The sequence below is a fragment of the Triturus cristatus genome, chromosome 10, assembly GCF_964204655.1.
Source record: "Triturus cristatus chromosome 10, aTriCri1.1, whole genome shotgun sequence".
Taxonomy (NCBI): Eukaryota; Metazoa; Chordata; class Amphibia; order Caudata; family Salamandridae; genus Triturus; species Triturus cristatus.
This window is the reverse complement of record NC_140593.1, coordinates 393878244-393902723: the sequence shown is the minus strand read 5'-3', so window position 1 is coordinate 393902723 and position 24480 is coordinate 393878244. Positions and strand designations below refer to the sequence as shown.

Here is a 24480-nt window from a genome sequence, read left to right as displayed (position 1 = left end):
AGCATGAGGGAACGGCCAGCAGTGACCCATGGTATGAGAGGGGTTACCCTGTCTCTTGAGTAGTTCCCATGTGAATGGCAATAAGACTTTTCATCTGGCATTGTGTCGTGGGTCAGTGAAGTGGTGCAACCAATGCCAGAAAGAATCCACATTGCTTCAGTGAGTGCTCAATCAACCTAGAAGAACACAACTGTTAAAAGGCACATAACTGCTGAGGAATTGCCCAAGAGGGTGCACTACCCTGCCTCAGTACCTGTCTGCACTTGACCCAACGGGCTACAACAACAGAAGGCGCTGTGCTGCTGCGCAGGACCTGAATCTCTGACTCGTGCAGAGAGAAGCTGCTGCCACAAACAGCAGGAAGGTGAGTTGTACCTACTACGCCACTAGACCTGCAACAATCATAGAGCAGGTATAAGAGAGCTTAGCAACCTTTAAAGTTAAAGGGACTAAAAGCACACAGCATAATCTGGTGCAAGGGCTTAAGACATTTTGCTGGACTGAACATCAAGGGTGAGAAAATGTGATCTTAGTTGCGCATCTAGTCTAAACAGAAGTTATATGCACCTGTGCCTAATTAATGCCTCGGCCTGCCTCATTCTGGGGCACAGCAGACATTAGGGATCTCCTAAGATGGGGCAAGGGTGCCAAGAGAGGGTGTCACGCTTTACTAAAGATTTGAACTGAAATTGCAAAGCTATAACTGTGATTCCAATTTAATTGTGTAGTTTTTCGTTATGATTTGAGATTAAAGTACTTTTTATAAGAAAGAAAAGCAGTAATACATTATTGTGACTGTTGGTTGACTTGAGTTCTAAGATATTGCACACACCCCACACTATCTCCCTGAGAAATCTTTGACTGCTCGCCCTCCGACAATCAAGTGTGAAATGAAAACTGCCTCCACCACTACAGTTGGGGCCCAGAAGTTCATGTCTGCCATGTGGCTCCCCAAGCAGTGTCAAAGCACACATCTGTAAATATGGCATGGGCTCAAAAGATTAAGTCATTTGCATGTGGATTTGGTATGGCCCTTTGAGATTGCGCTGCTGCACATTCAGTACATGATGAAATCCATATTACAGAGAGGAGCCGTGTAATGTTGTATAGCCATGCGCAAAAACCCTGTTGCACTCCATGGCCTCTTACAGTCTTACAGCCCTGATGCTCTGTATCACTGGAAGCATGCTTGGTCCAAAAGAGAAGGGCTAGAAATACAGACACATTTTACCTGTTTCAGTTCAAACTCTGATAATTCTCAGGCACAAATTACTACCTTCTTAGTCATCTTACAATCTTTTATTTCCCTTTGTGTGATCTTGGGCAATTCTTCGTATCAAACAATTATATTGTAGCATTTATTTTTATTGGCATGAATAAAGCACTAAAAAGCAACAGTACATACAGTGACATGTTTGTCCAGCTTGAACCCATATTGGGATACAGGTGTTGATTGTGATACATGCACCATCATCAAACAATACTAATATAAAATTATAATTTATAAGAAAGGGAGAAAGAGAGGGGGGAGAGGAAAAAATACTACAGAAGGAGGAAACAGTAGAAGGGATGGAAGACGGCACTACGAAGCAGTGAAGAGAGAGCAGGGAGGTGAGCCAGTCAGGCGAAACCAGAGTATTGTAATGCATGGTGATGGGGGTGCAATGACAGGCAGAGGGTCGGTTTTGTGGCAGAATGAAGAGTCAATGCCCCATGAGGGGGGTGCTGGCGATTGCCACCCACAGACATCAGGTAAGAGCAGGGGGAGCCTGCCGCCCCCAAAACTCATGCCACCCGGGGCGGACCACCCCGGGCTACGCCAATGCTTATGATCCGATCAGATTGGCGGAGGGACACCGCTAAAGGCTCCATCGCAAGGAGAAATAGCAGGAGGGAGGAGTGGGCAATCCTGACGAGTACCCCTGCAGTCTGGGAATGGGTCAGAAAGAACACTTTGGAATACTAAGCTAATTTCTTTATTTTCTTTTTCAGATTTTTGACAGAGGTCTGTCTCTCCCAGAGAAATTTAGGGTTCCTTATTTTTCTTGACCTTGATTTAAGACAGGTACAGATGTGCTTTGTTAGTATGTTTTAGCAATGCTGCACACACTCTGCCCAAGAGTTTTAGACACTCATGGACTCATAACTGTGCAGTACATGGGCAAGTAAAAGAAAGGGCGATGATTCTTTAAAAAAGCAAGAGAACAAGGCTTTCTCTCACTTGCATCACAGCTCTGACATCTGACTTTATTTTATTACTAAACTTTTATAGTCAGAAAGGCCCTTTGCACTAGTAACACAGTGGGTGTGCCTTGTCACCACTCCCCTGGAATACCCACTGGAAATATCAGTGGGCAGTGGTATAGAACAGACTGGGATAGATAAGTCATGTATACATTAGAAGACAGATCAGTTAAAAATGCAGAAAGAAAGCACAATCTTTATGCGTCTTTCAAGAAATGGCAGTCATTTCAGGTTAATAGGTCACAGGTAGTTTCAAGGATGGTACATTCAGGATGTTCTGGGTGAAGGAATGTAAACATCAGGTTGGATGGCTTCTGTAATAATGCCTCTTCGGTGACCAGGTGTTTGGTAATACAGGGCACTGTTGACAACAGAAACCTTTTTAAATGAGAGAGAGAGCATTCAGTCTCTCTTCCAGACCACTTGTAGTTTGTTGCTAGTTTAGTCATGAGAGGACACTTACCTGGTTTGGCGTGATTTCATGACGCTGTGTGTGGATCATGGTAAAAAAAATTCAGTACAAGCCTAGATTGAGTGTATGCATGCCCTTAATATGAGGCTTGAAGGACTACAAGGTCTATCACTGTGTTGGCTGCTGTTGCAAGTGCACAACCACCACAGCTCCAATATTTTAGGGTTGGTTTAATTCAGTATATCCTATTTCATCACAAACTTGCTTAATCTTTAGGAAGGCAGATGATACCAGTGTTGATCTCATAATTTTTTTATAACTCTTTTTATTTGCAAAAATAAACTTGTTGGTCATTTTACATTTGCACTTATAGATTTTACAGTGTTGCATCCATAGACTATCATACAAAAATATTACTTCAAGTGGAATAGTACCCAAGCTGTTATCAGTAAAGGGGCATTACGGCGTTAACGGTTCGTCAAGGGAAGGGAGCATGAGACGTTCACACAAGTTGCCGCGGTATTCATTCCATTTTGACCAAACCGCCACCCATTTCCTGGGGCACCCCCGTGACGTATAAACTGTCTTCTCTTGCAGCATACACCAGTCCATGTCCTTCTTCCATGCGCTGATCATTGGTGCTGTTCCCGCTCCCCACAGGTGTGCTATATTACGTTTTGCAATAGCCTGTCCAAGCGTTGCCCACATTCTACCTTTTACAGACAGGACCGTGGGCTCCCAGATGTTCAAGAGTTACCTTTTAATTTCAGATCGCAATCTTACCTCACAGACCGCACTCATACAGTTGTGCACCCGCTTTCAATATGTTTGTATTCAAGGGCATTCCCATACTATGTGAAGAAATGTCCCCACCTCCCCACACCGTCTTCTACAAAGCCCCTCCTCCCTCCTCCCCATCAACACTAGTCGTGTACCCGAGATATATACTCGGTGTAATATTTTAAGCTGTATCAGCCTCAGCTTTGCCGATATTGCTACCTCTTTGGGGGAGGAAAGTGCCTTTCTCCATTCCTCATAATCGATCTCCAGACCATCAGTCTCCCATTTTCTCCTGAGTGCAAGCAATGGGTCAGGGGTATGATGTATGAGTTTTTTATATGTTAGGGAGATAGCCCTCTCCGGTAGGTGACCATCAAGCAGTCTGTCCTCTAAGGGGAAGGATTCCGGGAGCGTTGTTCCTGGTGGAATGTTTGACTGGAGAGAGTGTCTGATCTGCATGTATCGGAAGTACTCTGTTTGCGCCAAGTCGTAAGTTTGCTGTAAGGAGGCAAAAGTCACCATACCATTGGGATCTCATAATCTCTTAAGCACATAATGCCCACATGCCAACAGAACTGATTCAGGCGGGAAGCTCCCGATTGTTTGAGCCAAAATAGCTTTAATTTAACTGTCTGCCACCTAAAATCGCCTCTGCTTCTGTGGCAGTCAATGGAGAATATAATTTCCCCAATTTTTTCCCCAAAAACTCCCACTTTCTTAATTTAAAATGTAGGCCTGTATGATGACTATGCCTATGAGTGCCATCGGGCTCCTTTTGCAAATGGAACTGGAAGTGCATCAGGAGATCATCCTGGGTTTGATGTAGAATTTAAGCAAGCTAGGTGGCTAAGCAGTGCAGCATCCTAGGACACACCACATGACATGTCGTGTACCCGAGATATATACTCGGTGTAATATTTTAAGCTGTATCAGCCTCAGCTTTGCCGATATCGCTACCTCTTTGGGGGAGGAAAGTGCCTCTCTCCATTCCTCATCATCAATCTCCAGACCATCAGTCTCCCATTTTCTCCTGAGTGCAAGCAATGGGTCAGGGGTATGATGTATGAGTTTTTTATATGTTAGGGAGATAGCCCTCTCCGGTAGGTGACCATCAATCAGTCTGTCCTCTAAGGGGGAGGATTCCGGGAGCGTTGTTCCTGGTGGAATTTTTGACTGGAGAGAGTGTCTGATCTGCATGTATCGGAAGTACTCTGTTTGCGCCAAGTCATAAGTTTGCTGTAAGGAGGCAAAAGTCACCATACCATTGGGATCTCATAATCTCTTAAGCACATAATGCCCACATGCCAACAGAACTGATTCAGGCGGGAAGCTCCTGATTGTTTGAGCCAAAATAGCTTTAATTTAACTGTCTGCCACCTAAAATCACCTCTGCTTCTGTGGCAGTCAATGGAGAATATAATTTCCCCAATTGTTCCCCCCAAAACTCTCACTTTCTTAATTTAAAATGTAGGCCTGTATGATGACTATGCTTATGGGTGCCATCGGGCTCCATATGCAAATGGAACTGGAAGTGCATCAGGAGATCAACCTGGGTTTGATGTAGAATTTAAGCAAGCTAGGTGGCTAAGCAGTGCAGCATCCTAGGACACACCACATGACATGTGGGTGGGCATTAAGTATCAAGGCCCATCTTGAATTGGTGGGGTTGAGTGCATACAAATATTCGAAACATTATAATGCAGGAGAACCAAGCCCTATCTGGAGCTGTTGGTGGTGAGGGAAGACATTGCATTTTATGCATAAAAGACCCTCTGAGACCACTTTACACATTTTATCAGGTTTTGCACTGGTAAACTTTGGGTTTTAAGACCATAAATATAAGTCATCTAAGAGGGAGTTGCATGTGAGGCAGTCACTGAGTTTGTGAAGCTTGTTAAGGAGGTATGCCGTAAATGGAATGTATATTGCAGAAATATAAAACTGTACATTCAGAAAGCTTCCTTCAACATGAATCTATTGACTGTTCAACCACCTCATGATTGCTATGCTACTGCTTCAATATTCTCTTTACTTCTGTGAGGCACTTTTACTGTGGAAACCCTCACAATGAGACAGCGGGACACAGCATACATATATGTATGAGAAGAAATGAGATAGAACAGCAGAAACATAAGAGCTGGTTTCTGGCAATATATAGGTTTGTATATAGTACGGTACATCCTGAATTAAATGGGGAGTCACCCATGCCTGTACCATAAACTAATATCCCAGAAGTGTAGTTATAAGTAGTATATGTCACTTATTTCTGAGAGGACTCCCAAAATCCTGCTTGCCACCTACGAAGTAAGGGATTCATATTGACCACGTTATTATAAGGGCCCACTATGTCACTCACAAGCTTATGGCTCTGCACTGTCTCACTGTCGAAGCCTGTGTTTAACAGGCCTGTTTATCACATAAGACTCATTATGCTAGGCAAGTTGCATTTGGGTTAAAAACTATCTTCATAGCAGACATCTCTCTCATGACACTTGTAGGAAACTAACTGCATCTATAAATCTCTTCAATTGCAAAAAATGAAAGACATTTTCACTCACTTAATCTATTCCAGTTTTGGAATTCTCTGAAAACCCACATTCGTAAGGAATATTTCCTAATTATGTAACTGAAGCTTTATTTACAGAATGATAATTTTGTCTTCTATGCTGTAACTTAATTGGTTATTTAATAAATTGTATTTTTTTTAATAAACCCATGCCAATCCCCGAGTGGTGCATGAATTGTACGATCAATACATGTCATCTATTCTTTGCAGGTGGTGAAAACTTGCTATGCATTTGCCATATTAAGCCCATATTAAGCTTCCACTGATATCATTTTTCTCTTCATCTGAGTGAAATTCCAAAGCAGTTGCTTATGGCAAAGAGACAGACTGCAGCAGTTCAGCCAATGTTCCAAGTCCAGTCATAGAATTATGGGAAATAGTGCTGGCGACATGGCCTGGGAAAGATTACATACAGCAGCAAGGAATGGGGGGTGTCCTTGCCATAAGTCTCTCTCTCTGAATTACTCTTCAAGCCGCAGGAAGGAAGAAAGAACAGGCGGAAAAGCTCTTTAGACAGTCCATAAATGCATAGGTGAGACAGCAGCTCTGCTAAACACATAGCTCCTGATTAGATCCTAGACGTGGTCTTTGCAGTCCACTTTGTTACTTGTGTTCCCTAACAGTGGCTCTGCAGATTCACAAAATCTCAAAAGTATTCAAAGCTGCAGCACACACAAACTCAGACAGCATATCAAGTATTGTTCTCTTACCTCAGCACCTCTGGATAGGGTACTATCTATTAAAGATGTGTGTAAAAAAAAAGTTCTTAAAAATGACATTTGGCCCTTTTTCTCCGATAATCTTAGTTTACCTGGGTAGTTTGTGCTAATAGGAGTTCTTTTAACAAACGGATTCTAGACCACTGCATTAGCAGAGTATCAGGGTACTTACCCAATAACAAAGTGCCGACACGACCTGCAGATCGCAGCAAACACCAAGCAAGGCTAAGGTCGAATCAGACAGCTCTGTGGAAGAAAATTTATTGGTTTTAATTTCCAAAGTTTAAGGGTATTTCTTGTCTAAATATATACGTCCCTTCAGTTTCAGGCTGTCTCTTGTACCATACTGCAATAAACGCCAATAGCATAATGGTAAATAGCAAATAGGGAAAGAATATAGGGTCACATGCATCAAACTGTGCATTTGCAATTCCAAAATTGCGATTTTTAAGAAATCGCAATTTAGGAATCGCAAATGCTTATGTATGTAGGAATCACCCAAAAATTTGCGATTCCTACACATTCCTTATTTGCGACTCGCAAATTGCGATTCGCAAATAAGGAATTGCTTCCCATTCATTCCTATGAGCCTAGAGGCCCATAAGAATCAATGGGAATTTCATGCGCAATTTGCGAGTACCAAATAGGTATTCGCAAATTGCACATGCCATTTTAAGGGTGCCAAAAGGACACCCTGATGCACCCCTGAAATTGTAATTTCAACACATATTACACACACACATGCCCCAGGGACATGTATGTGGGCAACATAGAACTTTGAAAAATGCACTCTTGTGCATTTTTCAAAGTTCTCACCAATTAACATCAACGTTGACTTGATGGTAATTTGCGTTTCTTAATTGCGAAATCGCAAATAATTTTTTTGGGTTGTTGCATTGCATTTATGTAATCACAATCTAAGTAATCACAATTTTAGCGATAACTTAAATAGCGGATGTTGCATTTGGGATGATGCATCCCAAATGCAAAAAGTGTGATCGCGAAGGGCAGATTCTGCGAATCTGCCCCTTTGCAACCCCAATTTACAATGATGCATGTGGCCCTTAATTCTTATTTTCCTAACCTAGGGTGAGAATGTTAACTTTCTTCTCTTAAGATGCCATATTTCTGCTTGCAGCACTTCAAATATAGAAACAAATAACTTCAGGAGTTGCTATTGTGTAATTAATTAATATCAACTTTTTGAACAGTGCATTACACCTACCTGTTCAGCACTGAAGGACCCAACAGTTTGTTGCATAAAGTAAACCTCCATAGGTCCTGTCACTTATTCACTTACAGAAAAATAAAGGACATGCCCAGAAGATAGAATAAATGCATTCAACCGAGGGGGATCTCTGCAGTATCCAGGTTATCCGATCAATTAGAAAACCTTTCCTGATTTAATTTTTCAATAAAATAAAGGGTAGGAGGCAGCCCTTTTCCAAAGGTGACTATGAAGTTAAAACTTATTTTACAACTGTACAGCCACAAAAGCATTATAAATGTACACGAAAAGCCAGATTTTGGACAAAGCTGCAATTCTTTAGCAGAGAATCTTTATTGAATTCTTAAACTATATCCTTTTGGCCAAGGACAAGTCATTGAATGGCTTTCATTGACTGACGTTTGGAGCTTAATGACAAATTGTAATTCAGTAATGAATTCAGAGTACAATTTTGAAGTACCGTAAGATAAGTGTTTGCTTTTCCTCCAGTATTTAGTTTCTTTTATTTTATTACTTTTTTGTGCTTAAGAAATAAACATTGACAAAGTCAAAAGCTTAGCTATTAGAGTAAAATAGCAAGAGGTATTGGCTTTGCCAAAAATTCCGAAACAGGTTGCAAAAGGTTGGTGAGCAATTTAAGCCCACTTTTTGCAAACTGTGTGTTAATAAATCTAGCCTATAGATCCTTGCAAGTATAAAGTTACTTACAAAGGCACTCATTGCTTGGCCTTATGCCAAGAAAGAGTTATGAAACTCCTGAGCAATTTGTAATATCTGAATAATGTCCAATTGTGGTGTACAGTATTACATATTTCTCTCCGGGACATAAAAGATGAAAGCCAGTTATGTTTACCATCCAAAGCACTGATGAGGAAATGTGCAGCTGCAATGAGTTCCTCTGACTGATGCTGGAACTGTGGCAACAGTGTCTCATTCTCTACACGGTATCCAACAAAGAGCAGGAAGTCTATTACTTTCTGTTGCTGTAAGGGTTTTAATTCCTTCAAATCTGTCAGATTCGGCTGCACACCTGCACAAATATCATCCATCTGCCAAAGGAAAATATACATGCTGGATGTTAAAAACAAAGGCAAAATTGAGTCAATAATGCTAACAAAGGGACCTGGCAATGCTACTGATTTTGAGGAAGTCTACCAGAGTCTACTGATCACCTACCAGTACACATACCACTCTTTAAAAGCAAGCAGTGTTTGAAATATGTATTTATGACACAAAAATAAATGGAAAAGTATATACAATCTGATTGACAAAGAGCGAGAGGACAAAATTGAACATTAGCTTCGGTAGAGCTACTGCTGGTGTGTAGCAACTATCAAGGATTCACAAAAAATATCACACAAGTTCTGAAAAAAGACATCAATCTTCGTTTTCAAGGAGCACTCACATGCGTAAAACATTAGTATGAAAAATTTCCCTAGTGCGAAATTCTGTGTACAGGCATATGACATAAATTAGTTTTTGCACCTGGAACCTTTTTTTGTTTCCTCCATGGAGGAACTCCTTTCATTACAGCTCCATAACATTACCCACTTTGAACCTGGGAACACATGTACACCTGCCTTCAAAATAGTAAATACGTGTGTTTTTTTGTTTCGGAATCTCTTAGAAAGAGGTTTTATCTGTTTGAGGGCGTTCATTTGACGGTCTTCACTTATTTGTGGTGTTGGGGCCACTTTGGAAAACCCACAAACCTGCTTTAATCAGAAATCTAATCTAATCATAAATATCAGCTGCCTTTTTTCTAGGTTTGCGCTATTGAAATATCACGTAGATGTAAACATAAATTTATAATTGCATAAATACCAACATAAAGTCGAAATGTAAGAATTTGCAAATGCGATTTACAATGGCAGAATTACACCAATTCTGTGAATCAGGACTGGGAATTTACTAGTGCAGATTAACTTTTTGGTCACCCTGATTGACAGTCAGTATAATAACAAATTATGAATTGAGCCCTAAGAGTTTACATTGTGTGTTGTTTTTCAAAAACTAAAGAGTTCTCAAGACTAGCAAAGTAAAAAGTTGTTGCACCAGCTGGAAATGAACTTTTGTGTTTCATGAACCATAAAACAAAAATATGTTATATTTTAAAACTTCACAAAGATGAGACTGAACTTCGCTATGTGGAATAATTTGATTTGTTTTATGCTAGAATAAAAATGAAGTGTCCGGTGATAGTAGAACCGTGGTGTGACTGGGATTAAAAAATGTATGCTTTCCTCATGAGCCTTATGTAACACAGTGTTTAAAATGTGCTATGACACACTCTGGAAAGTGGAGGAGATAGTCACTGTTTTCATGGATTACTCAGGCAGCGTGAACCAGCTTCTTTATAGTGGTCTGACTTTTAAAGACTAAACTGGTGTTTCTCATAACCTGCTATACCCCATTGGAAAGCTTAGAAATGTACATGCAAGCCAAACATTTCAGAATATTAGCAGCAGATCAAACTCCTGAAGAAAACAGGGGTGGAAGTGGCTAAAATAGGCAATAAGGGAAAAAACAGTTTAATCTTGAATGTGTTAGGAAGCTTAGAGTAAGATCCTCCTCAACATATCCTGCTCTGAGGCATAGAGGTATAGTAGTTATCCCTACTTAAAGTGAAATAAATGACACCCTTTTTATGAGTATTCATGGGTCGTTCAGTATCCCCTCAGTACTGGAGCTTTTCTCCATTCAGTACAGTGTGGTAAATTCTTGTGAGCCTTACTATGAGTGAATACAGGAGCTTTCTCGTTTTAGAAATCCTCAATCTAGCTGGATATCATACGGAGACCTTAAACCTATTGCTGGTTACCTTGTTTTTAATCTGTTGCACCAATTGTCAGATCATTTACATCCTCCTTCAGAGATCCATAAATACGTGCACTGTACAGCCATCAAGCTGGCCATTCTTTCCAACATCCAAAGCTTTTAGCACCATCTCTCTCCTTATAGCCTCCACATGTGCTTTGTGACCTTGTATCAATTAAGTGGAGTTGTATAAAACATTAAAATGCAAACTAACGCTCACCACTAATTTCATATCAGCCTCTTCTGACGCTGACATTCTCTAAGGTGAATGTTTATGGATCTGGATTCCATGGAACTCTAAAAACCCTTTGTACATATCAACCCTAACGCTGACAGCTGGAACAAAGGAATTTGCATAAGATCTGGTTCAAGGCAACAGATACAAATGACCAAACAGGTAAAGCCTAAATACCTGATTCAGGTCACAAATCTTTGAGTGCCCAAGTTCAATTCTAATTGAGTGATTCATTTATATAAATGATCTAGCTATGAACCAATCTCAATGTATTAGCCATTAACAGCAAAGATATAAAATATTTGGACAGAGAACGATTCTTGCATTAGGAGCAAAAGTTTGGAGGTTTCTCCTATTCCATGAACTTGGAGTTGGCAAAGGGGATATTCAGCTATCGTCTAAATTTATTGACGTTTTGTCCAATACTTCAATTTTGTTGTTTCCGCTCTTGTATATTTGTAAAAAAAAAAAAGTTGCAGATCTGAAATCTATTATGTTAAAAAGCTTTATATTTTTATTGACAAGTTTTTAGTCACGACTCAGTATCAAGATTTGAACGATTGATGGCAGCATGTCAGCACTCTAAATACAAATTGCAAGCAAGTCCCACATAAATTATGGCCAAAGAGGCAACATACCAGTGACTGTTAACATTTTTGAAAATGGTTTCTAGAAAGTGAAATGCCTTAATTGATGTACCCCCTACAAATTAACTTTTGGGCACAATGGCTTGTATGTCTTGGGCTTTTGCCAAGACCATATCCTCCAGATAGTAGTAGCAGCCAAAACAATGCATAAATGGCAAAATAAAACACTCAGGGTTCTTTGCTCTCATTGTAAAATTTGATGCTGCCTCTGTTGTTATAGCGAGGGACTTAAACTCAACTTTCGAGGATGATGACTTGGCAGGGGAGGGAGATGAGCAGTGGAAATACCTCAAATCAAAAGATGGACAGAAGTAGCTATTCAACTGAAAGCTATATGCTAAGAATACAGCTTAAGGGCGACCAACAGTAGGACTATTTCCGAGGCAATGAGCCAATACATTTAACAACGGCCACCATTTAAGCCGTATTGACTATCTTCTACTAAGTCTAAAATTATGGTATACTCTTGAGGATATGGCTGTGCTGGACCGCGTTGAGAGCGAATATTTACCCACAATTCATACTCCACTGGTGATCTGCAATCCACCAATGACATGCGGTGACTAATTTTAGAACGGCTGGAAATACTGTCCACTATCACCAGCGATGTTGAATACTTCCTAGCAGAGGTGGAGACCTCCCTCCTCAACTCCCAGCCTCTTAAAGAAATAACACTGTTGCATAACATACTGTTTGCTAAAATGCACTCATATTTTCAAAGACCTTTTAGAACCAAGAAAAAGGGTATCCAGTTACGACACCACTGGTTCAATAAAGAGAGTAAGCAAGCCTATGGAGCCCTGGGGGAGGCAATTAGATCTGGTGATTTGGCTAGAGTTCAAAATGCCAGGTAAATTTATAAGAAGGTGATGGTAAATGCTAAACAAATCTGGGATGAGAATAGATGCAGGACTTAAAACAAGCATGCAGCAGGAACAACACTCAAAGCTTCTGGAACCAGTAAAATTAGGTAGGGGTGGAGTAGCACTGCCCCCTGACAATCACGTGGACACCGACACTTGGGTTAATTACTTTGCTGTACAACATCCCACTAATGCTACAGAGGACTGCAAGCCCTTCCCATTTCATTTTTACTTAACAGACAAAGTATTTGACTTGGCAGATGTTAGTGCAGCTCTTAATGCCACTACAGGTGGGAGAGCACCAGATATTGACAGCGTTCCCGCAGATATTTTCTTGCAGGATAAGGTTAAATAGAGTCGGTATATAATGCTATTAGCAAACGCTACCACCCATGGTGCCCCCATCCCCGACACTTGGCGTGGGGTGGAGATCTTTCCAGTATCTAAAAAAGGGGACAAGTCCTTGCCAGGAAATTATAGGCCAATAACCCTAATTGATTTGATTCAAAATGTGGTGGCCTGACTTGTCCTGGCAAAGGCTCAAAAATGGATAGATGATAATGACATCCTAAGCCCACTCCAGGCAGACTTTCGGGCTCATAAAAGCACAATAGACCAGGTCTTTCGTTTCACTTTAATATACTGGCGGACCGTATTCTCGGCAAGAGTCGACATTTCCAGCTGGTGCAACAACTTTTTACTTTGCTAGTCTTGAGAACTCTTTAGTTTTTGAAAAACAACACACAATGTAAACTCTTAGGGCTGTCTTTGTCGACCTTAAATCAGCTTTCGACCTGGTCTCACGTAACTAACTCTGGGTGGTACTACAGGAGGTGGGGATGCCTACTAATTTACTCTCCCTCATCGTCCGCCTTCACGAGAAAATGTTTGCCCAAATAATTTGGGGAGACCAGGGGAATAAGACCGGCCCCTTTCCTGTAGAGAAGGGTATATGCCAGGGTTGTGTAATGGCACCCACATTATTTCCACTTTTTATTAACGGAGTTGCTAAATTGTTATTTACCACCCTTACTGACGCTCCAGTTTTAGCAGGCAAAAAATTCAGATTTTAGATGATACCCTTATAATCTCTAAAACTCTGAGTGGATTACAGCAAGCACAGCCACGTTTTGAAGATTTCTGCTTTTTAAGAGGTTTAAAAATGAACGCAGCAAAAACCAAGTTTATGACTTTTAACCAGCATAGATCGTTCAAGGGCAGTATGGTAATGGATGAGTCACCCCGTGAACAGGTAGACACATTTATTTACTTTGGTATTAGCTTGCAAAAGGAATTCAGATGGAGGTCACACATTGACACCATGGCAATAAAGCACCAGCAATTAGCTGGTATCCTGAGTAATGAATTAGCTACCTTGCAGACGGTCTTAGGGATGTTATTGAAGCTGACCATTTCCATAAAGTTAGCTGGCTGCATGATATCAGAGGTCCCTTGGCCAGCATGGTTTTGTTTTATTTGTGGGAAACTCTGTTTAGCTCCAAGTTCCCATTGAAAGTTTCAATCAAGCAAAGATATTGGGAACTGATTGAACAAGATGTGAATAGAAGAAGTGATTGCACAACGTTGACAGGGAGCTTTTACAAATAAAACCATGGTCGAGCTTCGAGTATTACTGGGATGCAATTTCAAAGCCCCTAGATCGTCAATTGTATTTTCAATTTAGAGTGGGCAGTTTGCCACTAAAGTCTTTTACAGCCAAATGGACTACATCAGGTGACGTCAAAAGCCCTATTTGCACTGATCTAGAAGAAACGTATTCGCATGTATTGTTTGTCTACCCTACTTATGTTGGTCCACGCAATGTATGGTTATCGAAGACATGCAGGAACATAGGCACCAGTTCATGTAGTGTTGGCCTGAGAATCCTGTGCATTGATCCATCACACCACTATGCAATCCCAGTAGCAAAGTTCTTAAGATGTATGTGGTCTATAAGATCTCAATTACCGACTGTAAATAATTGAACTTTGAATCATGCTACCCGTGATTGTGAAATTAGCCTTTTATTATTGAGCTGTGGTTCTTTTTCATGATTCAGATGCAGTAGTCATCAACTGATAATATTATTGTTCATGCTTCTTATTTTAAGATTCTGCTGTATTATAATGCATTACGATGAATTGATTTTTATGTATAACTATTTGTATACATTTTCTAACATTTTAATCCACTGTTTTATTGTCTTACCAGTGTTTTATGTCCAATGCTTTTATGACATTGTCGGATATCGGGATCGCTACCAGTATGGAAGGCAAACGAAATGCATGAGGAGAGGAGTGATAGGGTTCCAGACGTTTATTGACTCTACGCTTGTCACAATGTCCATACATCAAGTGTCCTGGTTGGGTTGATCCCGTCTTCACCAGGACTCTTATTGGGCGTGTGGGTTTGGTCCTGGTTCCACCCTCTTCCGTGGAGTTGGTGTTGGTTGGGGAATACTCCGGATATGCAGAAAGAAAAACAATGTCGGGGTCAGTGGATAGGAAGTAGATACTTCCTGACTCAGGGAAACAGGAGTGAGGGAAGTAGTCACCACTAATCCAACACCAAGTGGACCCCGTCGTGACCTCCCTCTATACCGCAGCCCTCCCTCTCCTGTGCCCCGTGAACCCCTGGACTTTCGCCCGTACCTTGGCAAGCCACCCCCCTCCTGGAGGGAGGCTGGGCGAGACGCGGTCCGGTTGGCCTCCCGGCTTGACGTCCTCATCTACGGCACTGCCTCCCGACGTGGCATCTTCCTCTACGGCAGCTCCTCCGGTCTCTTGAGGTATCCCACTTCTGTCTGTGTTCACTGTCTACGCCACAAACTCTCCTCCTCCCGGGACTCCAGCTTCCGTCCTCGACAAGAGGCCCAGCCCTCTTGTGTCGCCCGCCTGATTCCCTGATAGGCCGTCTTCTGGCAGCATCATGGGCCACGCCCCCAAGGACTCTTCCTGGTATTTCCCCTTAAAGGGCTCCAGACCTGCCTGCACAGAGGGCGATATGACGTCAGTCAATGTCCGGTCAGTGCCAAAGGGTAACAAGGTCAGCAGCTCCTCATCGGAATCGTGACACACGCCCCCCCCCTGGATTTCCCCGATCAGGGGAAAGAGGAAACCGGGACAGGTAGACCGCGTTGACTTGTTCTTACGGTGATGTACCTCAAAGTGGAAGGGTTGAAGAGCCAAAAACCAGCGAAGGACCCCGTCATTACTGCTTTTATTCCTCTGGAGCCAAGTGAGGGGAGCATGGTCTGTATACAGCAAAAAAGATCTTCCCTCCAGGTAGTACCTGAGTTTTTCTACGCTCCATTTCAGGGCCAGGCATTCCTTCTCTATTGTGGGATACACTTGTTCCCTAGGGAAGAGTTTTCTGCTGCTATATAAGACAGGAAATTCCAACCCCTCACTATCTAGCTGGGAAAGAACGGCTCCTATGCCCACCCCTGAGGCATCTGTCTGAAGAATGAATGGTTTCTGAAAATCTGGTGTGAGTAACACAGGTGATGTGGTCAAAGAAGTCTTCAGAGCCATGAAGGCCTGGAGTTCTTGGTCAGAGGGGTTCCTGATGCGGTTAGCTGTAGTGGACTTTTTGAGCAGATCAGTAAGGGGGGCTGATGTCTGGAAAAACAGGGGAATGAACCGCCTATAGTTGCCGACCAAGCCGAGGAAAGCCCTCATCTCCTTTTTCATGGTGGGAAAGGGGGTGTCTCGGATGGCCCTCACCTTCTCTGCCTGAGGTTCAATCAGCCCTTTCCCCAACAAGTACCCCAGGTATTTGACCTTCTGAAAGGCAAATTTAGACTTCCTGGCATTGATATGTAGGTTGGCCTCCATTAGTTCCGAAAAAACGGCCGAAAAGTGGGACTGATGGTCTTCCAACATTCTGCTGAACACAACAATATCGTCCAAATAGGCCGACGAATACCCCAAATGGCTTTTCAGGAAGGTGTCCATGAGCCTCTGAAAACTAGCTGGGGCACCATGGAGGCCGAAAAGTAACACTATGAAATGAAACAGACCACCAGGAGTAGAGAATGGTGTCTTCTCCTGGTCTCCCGGATAGAGAGGGATCTGCCAGTAGCCTTTGGTGAGGTCGATGGTGGATATATAGCGAGCCTCACCCAGGCGCTCGATCAGCTCATCCACCTGGGGAAGGGGGTACCAGTCTTGTTTAGAGATGCGATTCACTGCTCTGAAATCAATACAGGAACGGGTACTCCCATCAGGTTTCGGGACAAGAACGATTGGTGAACACCAGTTGCTTTTTGAGGGCACCACCACTCCCAATGCTAGCATATCCGCAACCTCTTTTCGTAAAGCCGTGCGACGGGCCTCGGGGACCCTATAGGGTTTTTGTTTAACCACAACACCGTCAAGGGTAGGTATCGAATGGGTGGTTAGGGAGGTTTTACCAGGCTGGTTGGAAAATATGTCAGAAAACGAGAGGAGAAGAGCCTGTAGCTCAGCTTTCTCCTTTGTATTAAGCTCAGGACTATGTATGGCCTCGTGGACTGTGGTTTGCGCGGGGGTGGCAAACGAGACACTACAAGGTTTCTTGGGGACTGGACCAAACCATTTCTTTAATAGGTTAACATGATACATCTGGGTTTTATTAGGGGAAAGAAGTAGCAGGTAGGTGGTCTTCCCGATTTTCCTTACGACCTCACAAGGACCTTGCCACTCTTTCCTTAGTTTGTGTGAGGAAGAAGGGAGAAGGATTAAAACCCAGTCACCAACCCGGAAGTCCCTCAATTTTGTCCCCTTATCATATTGCTGTTTGTGCTGCTTTTGTGCCCTTTCTAGATTGTCGTGGGCCAAAGTCCTCAGTTTGTGAAGCCTCACCTTCACCTGGTTGGCGTAATCCAGTAAGGCGTGTGCTTCAGAAACACCCTGTTCTTCCCAGCTTTCTTTCGTAATCTCTAGGAGGGTGCGAGGCCGCCTTCCGAATAAGAGTTCAAACGCAGAGACACCCAAGCTGGACTGGACTGTGCTTCGGACAATGAATAGCGCCAAAGGAAGAAGCTGATCCCAATTCCTCCCATCCCCGGACAGGAGCTTTTTTAACGTAAGCTTCAAATTCCCGTTATACCTTTCTACAAGGCCGTCTATTTGGGGGTGGTACACAGATGTTTTTATGTGTTTAATATCTAATTGCTTACACAGCTCCTTCATGAGATGGGACACTAAAGGTGTGACTTGGTCCGTGAGTGTCTCTCTCGGGAACCCCATTCTACAAAACACCGCAATCAGTTTTTGGGATATGGTTGTGGTAGTGGCTGTCCGTAGGGGAACGGCTTCAGGGTAGCGAGTGGCGTAATCCACAATGGCAAGGATATACTGGTGTCCTTGACTGGACTGGGGAAGCGGTCCTATTAAATCCATCCCTATACGTTCAAATGGGCGCCCAATAATGGGTAGAGGCTGCAGGCGCACTTATGGAGTGATGTATGGGTTTCTTTTCTGGCATATATCACACTCCTGGCAATACTTTTTGATTTGGATATAAATGCCAGGCCAGTAGAAGTTGTCTAGGATCGCCTGACTAGTTTTCTCGGCCCCCATTTGACGCGATAACAGATGGGTATGGCCGAAATATAGGATTTGGTCCCCGAAACATGTGGGCACTAACAACTGAGGTTCGGCCCCTTCCTTGGCGATCCGGTATAGGAGCCGTGTCGTTCCTCAAAACAAGGATAGGCTCTCTTTTGGGTGTCTTTCGTTTCCTGTGCTCTCTGCCATGCATGCCTAAGGGATGTGTCATTTAACTGGGCCCCCCTAAATTTCTTATCCATAGCCCAGGGTTCTGAGGTTAGCAGGGTGTCATGAGGATCCTCTGATGGGGACCCCGGTTTAAGGGCACTGGCAAAGAGGAGGGGAAAACAGGGATTGTCTACCCCCAAAATCAGTGGCTCAGGAAGAGGCGGGAGAACCCCTACAGTGATAGTGGTCTATGTACCTATCTTGGTGCGTACTGGTAACTGAGCTACTGGATAGATCCGGACATCCCCATGCACACAGCGTATGCTATCAGTCCTCCCCGGGCTAACCTGAGAAATAGGGACCACATCTTCCCGAGCTACCGAGTGTTTGCACCCTGAATCAAGAAGGGCCTTTACTTCCTTGTTGTTTACCAAAAGACTCATGTAATACATATGCCCCATCTCTTGGGCATAAAGGACTGATCGTGGCGCGTAACTGACGTCCATAGGCTCGTCTTCCGTTCTCTCTCTTTTCTCCTACAAAAGCGGGCTATGTGGCCCCACTCGCCATATTCGAAGCACTGGGGGCTAGAGGTGACGGGGACATCGGGCCTCCAAGGTCGAAGCTTTAGGGGTTCTGGGTGGCTCTTGGTGGGTTTCCTCTCAAACATCGTGGACATGGGCCCTTCTGGGGTTTCTCTGGTTCTTTGGAGGTACTGCAATCCCTGGGCGCGGGTAAAAGAAGTGGCCATTTCGACGGCTTGTTCAATAGTCAGGTTTGCGTGCTGTCGAAGCCACCTTTGAATGCTGTTAGGAAGGATTTCTATATATTGCTTGAGATAGATCTTGTTCATAACATCCTGGAGGGTAGATTCCTGTGGCTTCAACCAGTGGTCGGCGGCATCCTTCATTTTATAGGAGCGCTTTGGGTGTATCACCTGCGGTTCCGCGTTCTTGCCTAAATTTGAGACGGTGTGCCTCCTCATCGATTCCAAGGCAGTCCAGGATGTACTGTTTTACAAGCCCATACGCAGCTGTGCCGTCCTTGTTAATGGTCTGGTACGCCGCCTGGGCCTCTGCTGTGAGCAATGGTGCCAAATAAAAGGGCCAGCGGTCAGTGGACCATCCACTGGCTCTAGCTGCCCTTTCAAAGTTCAAGAAAAACGCTATAGGGTCCTCCCCAGGCGCATACTTTTGAAGCGGGACGACAGTGCCAGGTGTGGCAGGGCCTCTCCCTTGTCCCAGGCCCATAAGGAGCTGGTTCTGCCCTTCTGCCAGTTTGGTCATATTGTCGGCTTGGGTCTGTATGGTAGCTGCAAAGACAGCCCTGTCCATCTCAGCCTGGTTGGTGCTTTTTTCAATGGCCCATTCCAGCTTGGTTTGGCCTTCCTTCAACTGGTACACGAGATTCTCTATCATGTAGCTATGGAGGCTATATCGGGATTGCTACCAGTATGGAAGGAAAACGAAATGCACGAGGAGAGGAGTTATAGGGTTCCAGACGTTTACTGACTTTACGCATGTTACAATGTCCATACATCAAGTGTCCTGGTTGGATTGATCCCGTCTTCACCAGGACTCTTCTTGGGCGTGGGGGTTCAGTCCTGGTTCCACCCTCTTCCGTGGAGTTGGTGTTGGTTGGGGAATACTCCAGATATGCAGAAAGAAATACAATGTTGGGGTCAGTGGATAGGAATTAGATACTTCCTGACTCAGGGAAACAGGAGTGAGGGAAGTAGTCACCGCTAATCCAACACCAAGTGGACCCCGTCGTGACCTCCCTCTATACAGCAGCCCTCCCTCTCCCGTACCCCGTGAACCCCTGGACTTTCGCCCGTACCTTGGCAAGCCACCCCCCTCCTGGAGGGTGGCTGGGCGAGACGCGGTCCCGTTGGCCTCCCAGCTTGACGTCCTTGTCTGCGGCACTGCCTCCCGACGTAGCGTCTTCCTCTACGGCAGCTTCTCCGGTCTCGTGAGGTATCTCGCTTCCGTCTGTGTTCACCGTCCTTGCCACACTCTCCCCTCCTCTCGGGACTCCAGCTTCCGTCCTCGACAAGAGGCCCGGCCCTCTTGTGTCGCCCGCCTGCTTCCCTGATAGGCCGGCTTCTGGCAGCGTCTTGGGCCACGCCCCCAAAGACTGTTCCTGGTATTTCCCCTTAAAGGGCTCCAGACCTGCCTGCACAGAGGGCTATATGACGTCAGTCAATGTCCAGTCAGTGTCAAAGGGTAACAAGGTCCGCAGCTCGTCATCGGAATCATTACAGACATGTACTGCCAAATAAAGCTTATTTTGAATATGAATATATCGGAAAAAAGTGATAAAACTTCAGCAACATAACTTGAAGTAAGAAAAAGATAATGAAAGTGTGATTTTGATCGATTGTATTTCCAGGCTCCATGTTACCAAGAAACTATCTTTGTTTCAACTTTGTTTCGGACAACAATACTGTCAAAAACACCAGGTAATGGGAAGGAAATAAAGAGATATATTTGGCGCTAAGCTATTAAAAACAATAACTGAAAAATGAAAAAAAGCACTGAGTGAAAATAAAATATGCTGAAGTCAGAAAGGATATCCTCCAAACAAACATGCATTCAATATATATGAGATTACAAAAGTTCATCAATATAATTCAAGTGGCCACCCAGCCAATATAAGCCACTGGAATGCACAAGGCGAAAGCAGTTGAAGCAGTCACAGCCCTAGTAGAGTGAGCATGGGTGCACTCTGGATAGACCTTCTCAGCCAAAGCATAACAGATCTTCATGCAGGGAAACCCAAAATAAAATAGTATGTTTGGTCACTACTTTACCTATTTAGCTCCATCTGATCTTGTATGATCAACACAGTAAGAGACAGATTACCCAGGGTTCAACCTATGTGGCTTCTCCTCTTTCTTGAATGGGTGAGGAGGAGGAAGGAAAGGAAGAAGGGTAATAGACTAGCTAATGTGGAAGGGAGACCCAACTTTCAGTAGGAAGGATGGACAAGTGTGGATAACCAGCATGTTAGGATAAAAGACAAGAAATGGCTTGCTACTGGCAGGGTCTACAACTCTCCAACAATAGGGACCTATGAAATATCCAACAGGAAAACAGTTTTTAGTGTTAACGGCAAACAGAACAACTATGCATTGGTTTTGACAGTGATAACAAGAGAAAAGTGAATTGTAACTATAAGTCCCATGTTAGAACAGCAAAATGCATGAGGGAGTAGGTGAATACAACAGACCCTATAAGAATCTTGCTGCAAAACTGCCAAGCTAGCAGGATCTGGCCTGCTTTGGGGAACTAGACCAGAGGAATGAAGGGTAGTCCTGAACATTGCCTATCTAAGGGCTTTGACCTTCAATATATTTGTTTTTTTATAAGCAACTTTACTGGCATTTCAGAGAAAAACTTGACAACGCCTATTAGAGGTAGAACAGCCATCAGTGGCAATATCTTCTTAAATGGCACGTGCAGCAAGTAAATTCTGAACAACATGGAACAAGCAGAAAGGACACACACATGGACCTAGCTACTACAATCAGTCATTTAAATATGATATTTCTTGAATGGAAATGCAGACGTGGTGCTAGCAGGGTCCCCAGATCATCTTAATGTATATGGAAACATCCTATTGCTTGATAGAGGGGTATCTCGAGCATAGAGTATCTATCCATGATGCCTAAATAATCTTTTGAAAAAAAAATGATTTGCATTTTTCAGAAATAATACAACCAAACGGGGAGTGCGAAGCAATGGCCCACAAATGCAGGTCCTGCTGTATTATTATGACAAATGTAAAGAACTCTCTTGCATCTAACACAAAAAACTAATTACAAAGGAGCATCAATCAGGAAGTAGTCTAGTAATAGTGACAGTACAGTAATGTGACAGTATTATTCATGACGTCATTACATTTTCGCACATTTCAATTTTCTCATAGAGGAGATTTATTCTGGAGCCATTCAGTCTGCGCCTATTTTCAGTCTATTTGATAGTTATATTCTACCTATGTGCCTGTGTATCCTTCTCCCTCGCGGTCAATGGAGTAGGCTTGTAGATAGTTTGTCAGTGGTTGCCAAATATCATATGGGCGCGAAGTAATGGGCAGAAGAGGGGCATATATATCACTCATGGTATCACAGTAAGTGAGGTCCCGAAGCCATGCCCGTAATGGTGGTGTTTGGGCTCTACCCCACTGTAATGAAACTTGTTGTTTACCTATCAATAAAGCTATCGCGGAGAACCTTCTAATGCTTATTTTAAGTGGTTTGACATACTCCAAAAGGGCCGTCAACTGCTTGGGTTGTACAGTTTGGTCCACCATGATGGATAGATGCCGAAAAATGTCTTCCCAATATGCGTTTTTCAGGTGTACAATGCCATGCAAGGTGCGAAAAATCTGCCTGACGCTCCACATCTCATACATACATTCGACAGTGTTGGATTTATTTTGGATAATAGTTTTGGAGTAATGTACATTATATGAAGATATTTAAAATGTAGTAATTTATCTATAATTGTTTGAAACGTAGCGTATCTGTGCGCAGCAATATTTTGATATGTCTTCGATAATATTAATATCAAGGTGCCGCTCCCAGGATGCTCGCACTTCAGCTCCCACAGGTGGGCGGAGAGACAGCGATAAGTGCTATATGCGTGACACTAGATGAGTGCTATCTGGTGAGTTTATAACAAGCGTAAGTGGGGGAAAGTCATCCGGTTCAGACGAGGATTCTGGTATGACTTCCAGTAGGGACCCACAAATTCCATGGAGCAAAAAATTGTCCATGTATGTGGCAGCTTCACGGGCTGCTAGCTCGGCATTTGTACATAGCATGGAGTCGCGAAACAGGTCGCCCATTTTTAGAAGTCTGTGCTTAAGTAGTGGTTTTTTAGTGAGCGTCTCCATGGTAGGGGGTATCCACGGATTATCTGCTAATGATAATTGTGGAGAGAATAGGGACTTTTATTGCAGATACTTCCCCAACTTGGTCTATGCCCAACATGTAGTAGGCACTGTTTGGATTTCTGTAGGACATCGTGGCTGCCCTCGAGGCAGTATCGTAGATAACGAGTTAGGATATATCTGTGATCTGTCAGGTTTGAGATACTGAAGCCGGGCATCTGGGTGATACCAGTAATACGTAATGTGGACTTGGGCTACCAAGTAGTATAGGTAAAAGTCAGGGACCTCAAAGCCCCCACGTTCAAATGGCATAGTGGCCCAATTCACTCGCGGTTGTTTACCCGCCCAGACCAGTCATATCAGAAGTGACCGAAGTGTATTAAAAAATGTCGCCGTCAGAGTATTGGGGATGTTTAAAAAGAGATATAAAAAACGTGGCAATACCACCATTTTTATCATGGCAATCCTACCAGCAATGGAGAGAGGGAGTCTCGTCCATTTATCTATTTATGTCCCAAGTCGGTCAATCGCAGGACCATTATTTAAACGGATAACCTCGTGGGGCTCTGCAATGTAAGTAGATGCCCAGGTACTTACGGGGGGTCAATGCACCATAGCAGGGAAAACTCGAGGTCTCCCGGAATATTGGCAGGCCCGAATGTACTCCGAATCGGACCACCTCCCTCAGAAGAGGGGACAGCTTGTCAGCAGGTTTGCGCACAAACAGCATCACATCATCTGCGTAGAATGAGGCAGTGAGTGGGCCTGTATGTAGTTGTAATCCACAGTGTAGATGTCGATCCTGTATATGACGGACAAGCGGATCTATAGCTATTACGAATAGCAGAGGTGAAAGTGGGCACCCTTGTCTGATGCCACATGTTAAAGGGAACTGTGATGTGATCATTCCATTTATTCGCAGCCGTTCCATTGCGTTAGAATACAGCAGGCGAACTAGATTTAAAAAACCGATGGGGATACCCAATTTCTGCATTACAGCATATAGAAAGGACCACTCTAAGGAATCAAAGGCCTTTTCGGCATCCAGCATCACCATTGCCACTGGCAAAGTAGGTTCCATTTGATTCATCACTGAAAAAACTGTGCGTAGGTTTAATGTCGTGGATCTACCTGGAATGAACCCGTCCTGAAAGGGGCATAATATGGTATCGACTAACAGTGCCAGTCGAGTAGCAAGTATTTTGGCGAGAATTTTGTAGTTGTGATTAAGTAGTGATAGTGGCCTATAGGACTGACATTTAAGTGGCGACTTGCCTGGTTTAAGTAATAGCGTGACAATGGCTTCACGCATTGTTGGAGAGAGTGATCCGCTTTGTAGTGCCTCATCATTTACCTCCAAGAGGCGTGGAG

The 24480-nt window shown here is 43.5% G+C and overlaps 1 protein-coding gene across 1 annotated transcript in view; it reads right to left on the bottom strand.

The window, feature by feature from the left end:
- Positions 1-24480, bottom strand: part of GSDME (gasdermin E) — a 351208-nt gene that overhangs the window by 51757 nt on the left and 274971 nt on the right. The window contains exons 8-9 of the mRNA XM_085631657.1: positions 8803-8998; positions 6894-6967 (exon numbers count right to left, since the gene is read on the bottom strand). Coding sequence (XP_085487783.1) covers positions 6894-6967; positions 8803-8998 — 270 coding nt within the window. The remainder of the gene's footprint in view (positions 1-6893; positions 6968-8802; positions 8999-24480) is intronic.